This window comes from Etheostoma spectabile, chromosome 22 (assembly GCF_008692095.1).
Source record: "Etheostoma spectabile isolate EspeVRDwgs_2016 chromosome 22, UIUC_Espe_1.0, whole genome shotgun sequence".
NCBI lineage: Eukaryota > Metazoa > Chordata > Actinopteri > Perciformes > Percidae > Etheostoma > Etheostoma spectabile.
This window is the reverse complement of record NC_045754.1, coordinates 8,963,673-8,972,387: the sequence shown is the minus strand read 5'-3', so window position 1 is coordinate 8,972,387 and position 8,715 is coordinate 8,963,673. Positions and strand designations below refer to the sequence as shown.

General features: G+C 38.4%; 1 protein-coding gene across 1 annotated transcript in view; it reads left to right on the top strand.

Moving 5' to 3' along the window:
- LOC116672259 (mannose-specific lectin) overlaps positions 1-999 on the top strand; it is a 21,552-nt gene extending 20,553 nt beyond the window's left edge. The window contains exon 4 of the mRNA XM_032503970.1: positions 948-999. Coding sequence (XP_032359861.1) covers positions 948-981 — 34 coding nt within the window. The 3' untranslated portion in view covers positions 982-999. The remainder of the gene's footprint in view (positions 1-947) is intronic.
- Positions 1,000-8,715: the final 7,716 nt, after the last annotated feature.

Sequence of the window (8,715 nt, the reverse complement as noted above, 5' to 3'; positions counted from 1 at the left end):
TGGGAGAAGACCTTTCAACACTTTCTTGTATTCTGTGTACATCCGAATTGGTACTAACTATTAACTCTGAATCTATTAACCTTTCCTTTTTTACATTTTTCACGAGACAGCAACATTCCTTTCTCATCACAAAGGAGTGGCATGACACTCCCCTTCTCTAGCTCCTTCCCCAGCTTGCTATTCTGTATAAAAAGGAGGGAATTTGACATCTTGCTCTTTACTCCTTTTCCTCCACTTGAAGTCTGACTGGGTGAGACATTCAACCATGTAAGTATTTCATGCTTTATACTGATGGATGGATTCATACATTTCTTATCAAGAGTAGTTTCATGCACAAAGAAGTTATTGCAGTTTGGTGTTAAATCTGTGCTTTTTACTTTAAGTTTATAATTGGTGCATAAGACTTGTTGTGGGAATGAACAAGGGAGAAGTTTTTGGTGACACAGATAAGACTTTCTCTTTGTTTCAGAATCATGAGCAAGAACTACTTGTCCAAAAATGATGAGCTTCGCAAGGGAGACTATCTGATTTCCAACAACAAGGAGTATAAAGCTGTCTTCCAGGTGAGTAACTCTGAATATCTGTGCACTCCAAGCATTTACAGTATTAGGATGCATCATTCATATTCACTGGTCAGTGTAAAAAGTAATTGCAAAAGTAAGGGAGCAAGTGTTTGAAGAAGCACATTCTGATAGCGGTCAATGTCTGTTTCTGCCTGCAGGATGACGGTAACTTTGTCATCTACGGCTGGAAGCCTGTGTGGGCTTCAGACACTTGTGGATCAGACGTTTTCCGCCTGTGTATGCAGGCTGACTGCAACCTGGTCATGTAACAAGGCCAACAGCCCAAGTGGCAGACAAACTCCCACAAGCAGGAGATTGCAACATGTGCCGTCTTCATCTGACCAATGATGGCAAACTGGGTGTGAACAAGGAAAGTGATGAAATTTGGAGCTCTGCTAACTCCAGAGGCACGAAATGATGTCATGACATGACAAAATTATCAATGTTTTAAAATGATTGTGCTATCAAATGTAATGATTTGTAAGGAAAGTCATCTGGATGGCAGCTTGATTATAATAAACCTGCCAAGCATGTAATCTGTAATCAAATAAAAAGACTTCACAATGTTTAAATTCAATTCATCACTTTTATTTATAGCGCTAAATCACAACAACAGTTATCTCATTGCACTTTCATAAAGAGTAGGTCTAGACCGTACTCTGTGATGTTTTTTACTGAAACCAGCAGTTCCCACCAAGAGCAAGCACTAGGCGACAGAGGCAAGTAAAAACTCCTTTTAAGAGGCAGAAACCTATGAGCTCTTAAGATAGATGGTGCGTGACCTGTGAAGAGCTTTGTAGGTGAGAAGAAGGATTTTAAATCCATTTTGGGATTTACAGGGAAGCCCATGCAGAGAAGCTAAAACAGGAGAGATGTGATCTCTTTTCCTGGTTCCTGACAAAAACACGTGCGCAGCATCTGGATCAGCTGTAGAGTCTTTATGGACTTTTTCGAGCAGCCTGTATAATAAGAATCGCAGTAATCCAGCCTAGAAGTACAAATGCATGGACTAGTTTTTCTGCATATTTTTTAGATAGAATATTCCTGATTTTTGCAATATTCGTAGGTTAAAAAAAACATGTTTCTCTTCTCTTTGTACATGGTACTTTGTGCTTGGGCTGTGCAATCAATTGAATTTCAATTTTGGTTTCAATCACCAAAATAGTATGATTGAGAAAAAACTATTACTTTGCCCTGTGTTGCTTTGCAAAAATACTTTTATTTTGACTTGTGTTCTGAATGACACAATGATGACTTTTTATTATTGTGTATAGTGTTTAACTGTTTTGCCAGTCAAATTAACTTTAATGAGTGCTCATCAAAACATTACACTGTGGACCACCCCCCCACCCCACCACCTCTCCTCCAAAAAAAAGTTTCAGGCTCAGGATTTTTTTTCACTTCAAGCCCTGTAAACCACATTTATATCAGCTTCAGTAAATATTAATGAGTGATAAAATACAGTAGCAGATTTTAAACAAACGTTCTCCTGAAAGTCCTCAGCAGAGAATCAAAGTATCTAATTAAAACATTTAATTGTAATCTTAATATGTAAGAAAATGACTGAAGTTCTGTTTCAGATATGTCCTGCTTTCAGGTCTCTTTACTTCTTGCTCTGCATCATGTGTTTATCATTCTCACTCTGCCTCCAGGGGATTCTGACTTTGAATCTTCAAGTTTCAACATGTTTTTTTAGCAGCGTTTTCCAAAAGATAAGGCGTGTCTTTGCTGGAATGTTTCCCACATGTACAACTTAAAGAAAAAGATATCCTGGTTCCCACCAATCTTCAAACTGATAGTCAGTGTTTTCATAATTAATGGTTTCAGTTGTTGGCTTGGAAAAAAGCCACCACTGAGAAATAAAAAGGCTGCAGATCAACAATATGTTTAATTCCTCAACTCCCACAAGATTTTATTATCATTTATTAAGCAATCAAGTCAAATATGAGTTGATATCCGAAGCAAATAACATGTTATTGTGTGTGCAATTTACCTATGTGTGCTTGCAGTGGCACAGTGTACCACCTTAATTTATTATTTTTTCTTTCAGCATGGGAGTTGTAGTTGATGCATGCTAACAAATAGTTTTGCTTTATATTTCAAAGGCAAAAAGACGGGGGCACACTTATTGATATTGAACTTTACCAATTCAAAATTAGGGGTACACTCTGCAAAGGTTTCCTGGCCAAAATGTTTTTCAGTTTTTAATAAATGTGTATTTATAATTAAAGTTATTATCAAGTCTAATTTGATCTCGCCAAACCCCACCCCACCAGCTTTATATATATATATTATATATATATATATATACGGTACATGTGTCATGTATATTATTTTCTCATATTTACCTATTATTTATGTGTACAGTATGTGTTTTCAATGTTGAATTTTGTTTTTTCTGATAAACTAAAACAGGATACAAAACAAAGGCATGATCGCTCAAAAGGTTTTGGTGAGTTCCCTTCAAGTGAAAAGTAGTTATCCGTGGTCTGTGCTTTAGTGACAGACATTCATTCATTTACTAATGCATAATACATGTATACAATGTAATTTACTTGTCCAGAATACAAAAATGTTCTAGTTGCATGTCGTTGAACCCCCATCTACAGCAACCATAAAGAAAGATGAGCTCGTCAAATTGTTCAATACTGTATCTGCAAAGATTAAACATTTCTCTGCAAGAGCCAGACATACTCAGTTGTAATGTTTTACATGAATAACTTGATTTACCATGTTTGGTGCCAAGAAGGAAGTTGAGTTCTACATATGCTTTACCTTGTATACACATTCCCTCAAACCCTCAATGCACGATGACTTGGCAAAGGTGAAGAGAGACACTTGCAATCAGACAAGAATCTCATATGAAATCAGCTGATAAAGGAGGGGTGGTTGCGCTACAGGATGTATAAGATCATGACACCAAAATGAAAGACAACTGAAAGATGGAGGTGCAGTAGTATGGGCAGTATGAGAAAAATGCGTGTTTTGTTGAACATTAAAACATCTAAACAGGTTCTAATAGAAACTCAATGGGATAGGATGCGACCGTGGCCCTGCAGTGGCAGATGTTACCGACTGTGTGCAGTAAAGCTCATCAAGAATGCATTTTTGTAGTATAAAACGTTTTTAATGTGGGGAACAATTTATAAAGATGTTTTATTTGTATTTTCTGAATCAATTTTAACCTTATATCACTTGGTACGGTTAAGCCAAAACAGGAAACAGGCTAATTCTGGACTACAAACGCTAAGTTGCCAACTTATAGTTTCTACCGGCCACCCTAATGTAGCCGGTTTAAAACTGGCCTGGTGTGTAGACATAATGTAGGCTACAAGAAATATAACTTGGTTTCTATTGCTCTAAATGTACAGTACATTCAGCTAAAACACAGACAACAGAGCTGAACAAGGTGCACATTATACTATTACAGATATAATTAGTGTATAAAGAAAATAAAAAGTTAACCTTAATAAAATAAATGAAAATATGAAAGTTGGACAAAACAATGGTGCAAGCATAAAGGTTGATTTATAATATTAAAGGATTTATGTAACAGGTTGCTGTATTTTGTAATGTAAGAATTTCCAAATGGGCCATGGGGCTTGTAAATACAAAATAAGAATGTAATCGATGTCACTGTCACTCCCTCCATACCCAGACCAGATGATATAAAGAAGATGTGAATTTTCCCTCCTTCCCTTCGCTCCCAGACTGACAGGTGTGACATTTAAGACTGTAAGTACTCGATGGATTCATACATTACTGAGCAAGACTAGCTTATTTATTTATATAATACTCTTTTCATTTATAATTTTTTATTGGTTTACTTACTGTTCAAAATAGATTAAAAAAATAGTTGATGCAGAGTCAACAGGATGGTTAAAATCTGTTTATAATGGTACATAACTCTTGTGAGTATGAACTGAGGTGGATCATTACATATTATTTTTCATTCAATGTAAGAAGCGGAAGTAGGTTACAGGGAGAGTGGGGTAAAGTGGAGACATTTTTTACATTTGCTCCCCTCCAAGTAAGCTAAAATGATATACAGTTAAATTTACACATTTCCCATTAATTCAGGATGTTCTTGTTATTGTAATTATCAGAATGTATTCAGGATGAGGCAGTGAAATATGATGTGTTTTAAAAAAATGGTCTTTTGTCTCACTTACCCCAGCTTAGGGGTAAAGTGAGGCAGACCAGAGAAGTAACGGGGGTAAGTGAACCAACTAGGGGTAAACTGATCCACTTACCTTTTCACACTCGAAAACTACATAACAACATATGTTGTAACAGGTTAGAATCCTGACAGCTAGCTGAAACCTCACATCCAGAACAAATGCCAGACTAGTAAAATAATCATTGGAATGGTTATTAAGCACATTTTTCTACAACACTTGAAAGTAATTCTAAAAAATCAAATACAACTAAAGCTAAAAAAATGTTTATAAAATCACAATGCAAAGAGGTATGAATAAATCCGCTGACAACTCAACTCCTACACTACAAAATCCCTTTTTTATATGTATATAAAAATCTTAAATAAATGCCAGGAGCCTAGTACAATTGAAAACACAGACACAGTCTCGGGGTCAGAAAACCAGGACCTTTAGAGCCAGCTAGAACAGCCTGGGATTCAACAGGACTAGAGCCACAAATCAGAGCATCAGTCATTCTCTACAAATACAGTAGGCTGCCTATAAACTACCACATTCCAGCCCTGAAGATTGCAGGGAAGATGAAGAGTTGTTCTCTACGTGTGGGCCCTCCACGCCTCTTAGGTTGAGGCAGCTTCTTCACACCACATCTGCTGGGACATGTGCCAATCTTTTTCTTAAATAGCAAATGTGGTCTTCCACACTTTTGTGTTTCCCTGAATTTTTCTAAGGAATTGGGTAAGAATTTCATCATCTTCACTTTTTAACACATAGCCAATATACCGGAACGCTCACCGTGTGCATTGCACAAGTCACCCAAGATCAGATCTTTGTTCCTGGATCACTTTCTCATCCTCAGAGCTTCTTCGTCTATATCAAGTGGGGCAAGGAATCACTTCCTCAAGCTGGCTAAACTACGATTTCCTTTTGGCTTGTCTTTTTCGGTTTCCTTTTCTTTGCTATTTTGCTTTTTCCCCGTCCAGTTTCTTTTGTCTTCTTTATAAGCCTCTTCAATTGCTGCTTCTCGGGGTATCAGTATGATGGCTGTCTTCACACGCTTTTGTTTGGTTTGTGTTCTGGGGGACATTGGGAAGTGGTTAGTATTCACGAGGAGACACATATCAGAGTCGGGCTGGAACACATGGCACATCTGAGTCAGCTGGCGAGGCAACGATGGCTTTTCTCAATGTTTATGACATTTAAAATAAAAATGTAACATTACAAATATTAATAAATAGTAATAATAATTAATATTAATTACATATGCACAATGAAAGTTACATTAAAATATGTTAAAACACTATACAAACTTGAAGCCTGGCATGTGGTGGGGTGGGGGAAGGTGAGTGAGGCCGGGGGGGGGTAGTCAGCTTGTGACCCGACGAGGGGCTTGTTGGTCGTCAAATTTACCCCACTCCCACCATTTTTGAAAAATGACGATTTTTAGCATTTCAGGCACAACCTTCACGCTAAGACTTCATCACATGGTTATAATAGGTTGGTAGTTATCAACAGGTAGATGAAAATAAGTTTTTCATACTGAATAATGTGCTTTGGCACAACAGTGATTAAGTTGACAGCAAGAGAAATTAACTGTTACATGCAAAAAAAACAATTGGTTGAGAAAAGCAATGCTTGACCTCAGCTACAATGAGTTCTATACTAACGTTCAATGCGCCAAGGGGAAAATGGGACGGAGTTGGAAACACAATTGGTCAACCCATTGGGCACCCAAAGTAGTTCTGTTGCCTAGAATACAGGGGTTGTCTCAACATTACCCAGTGTCTACACTTACCTCACTCTCCCATTCAGAGAATCAAACATTGGTGCCACTGACACACCTCACCAATTTACGTTTATCATCTTTCAGAACATGATAAGAGATATCAATGAAACTCCTAGTATACATAACAGTCAGAGTATGGGCAACTATCCTGAGTCCACAACAACGCGGCAAATAAAGGACTACTTCCAGGTGAGTAACATCCCTCAAATGAAAATTCTCCAACCGCTTTATTATCGGTAGATAGTTGTTGACATCATATTACAAATGGTCTCTGCTTCGCCCGCCACGGATGAGGTAACTCTGATTCGTACTATGCCGTTGTCCAACCTAGCCCACCAACAAGGCGTGTGGGCCACGGGCACTGACGGATCAGACGCTGTACGCGTGATCAATGCAGGCTGACGGCAACCTGGTCATGTACAACCAAGGGGACCAGCCCAAGTGGAGCTCGGGGACAAAATCAATGGAACGTGCGACAAGTGCCGGTTGAACTGACGATGCGGCACACGGAGCTGACCAGAACCGTAACTGTCATGTGAAGATTTATCTTCACATGACGTCACAAAGCTTTGTTAAATTGAAGGCTTTGCAAGTACAAGTCATCTTTGAATGTCAGTGTGAACAATATCCTGCCTGCTATGGGAATCAAATAAAGGGCACATTTCCACACAGTAGGCCTATGTGTTTTTTTCTTGTGGTTCATATAACATAAACAGTTTCTATTTGTAAGGCAAATATCCTAGTTAAAGTGCACCATGTTGGGAGTAAGCGTACAAAAGTAACGCAATGTACAGTAAGCTAGGCTAATGGTGTTCCGCTGCGCGTTAAGCTAGCTGTCCAGTCCACTGTCGGGTGTCTCCGTCGGAAAATGTTCTAGGGGAATCTAAGCTTTTCTTAACGTTCTGGGAACGTTCCTGAAGGTTTGTTTTTGGTTGTAGTTTGGTTGTCTGCTGTTTAATTGGAAGGTTTTCCAACTGTTGGGAACGTTTTTTAGGGTGTACAGCGAACGTTCTCGGAACGTTAAGAGACCGTTCCGTAACGTTCGCTGAGGGTTGGCAACGCTAAGGGAACGTTCCCCTAACGTTCTCTAAAGGTTGCAACGTTTTCGGAACGTTCGCCTAACGTTCTCAAAGGTTGTAACTTTTAGAGAAACGTGTAGAGAGAACGTTCCGAGAACGTTCGCTGTAACCAAAAAAAACGAACGTTCACGGAACGTAAAGAAAAGGGTGCCGTGGTACTGGTTTTGGATCTGTTTTGTTTTTTCGTTGTTGAACCACAAAACGAAATAAGGAGGAGGAAAACCAACCTTTTTGTTTGTGCGTGTTTAAAACCAAAAACAACAGAGACGTAAAAAAGAGAGCCGTTCTTCCGTTTTGGTTGTCTGAAGTACAAAAACGAAACAAAGAGTAAAACCAATTTCATAACGGACCGTTTTTGTTGTTTTGAAATTCTTATTTTTATTTCGCCGTTTGAAGATCTACATTAAAAAGGCAGGTGGGGCGGAAGTAATAGTAAATATAGCCTATAAAAATAAAAGCCAAGCTTTTATAGGTAACTTGTGCGCACTGACGTATACAAGAGGAAACGGTTGTAGAAGAAAAAAAAAATCCATCAATAAATAGGCTGATATGAACCTGGACCCAAAGAAAATAATGTTACACGAGTAGATTATATACAGATTATTTAAATATCGAGCCTAGTTGGTACTGTTAACTATATTAAATATTAAATTCATATTTAATGTGGTTTCCCATGTAATGGACCAAACTGTTCCCCCTTCTACCAGCAGATGGCAGTATTTAATGATCGTGACTGTATTGTGAGCTTTGGGAAGGGGTTTAAATTAGGAGTTAACTGATACAGAGGGCGTTTATTGTTGGTTTTCATTTTATTGACCTAGTATCATCATCATCATCCATCCCCCCAGCCCAGAGTTAACACGTGCAATCCTTGCGTTTTAACCTGATTCTAACACATGCTATCAGCTTTTTAGCAGCCCGAGAGGGTCAGCGAATGCCTGAGATGGGGCCATTGGGGCCGACTTCCACAACAATTCAATCATTTAAGGTCAGAACTTTTGGATGGCTTTCCAAACATTCATTTTATTCTTCTTCAGGTAGGTGGGTAGATTATTTTGTCACAATAACAGGTTATAAGAGTTGAAGTATAAAAGAGTTTGTAACTCCTTCTCTCATAGCAAGAAAATATA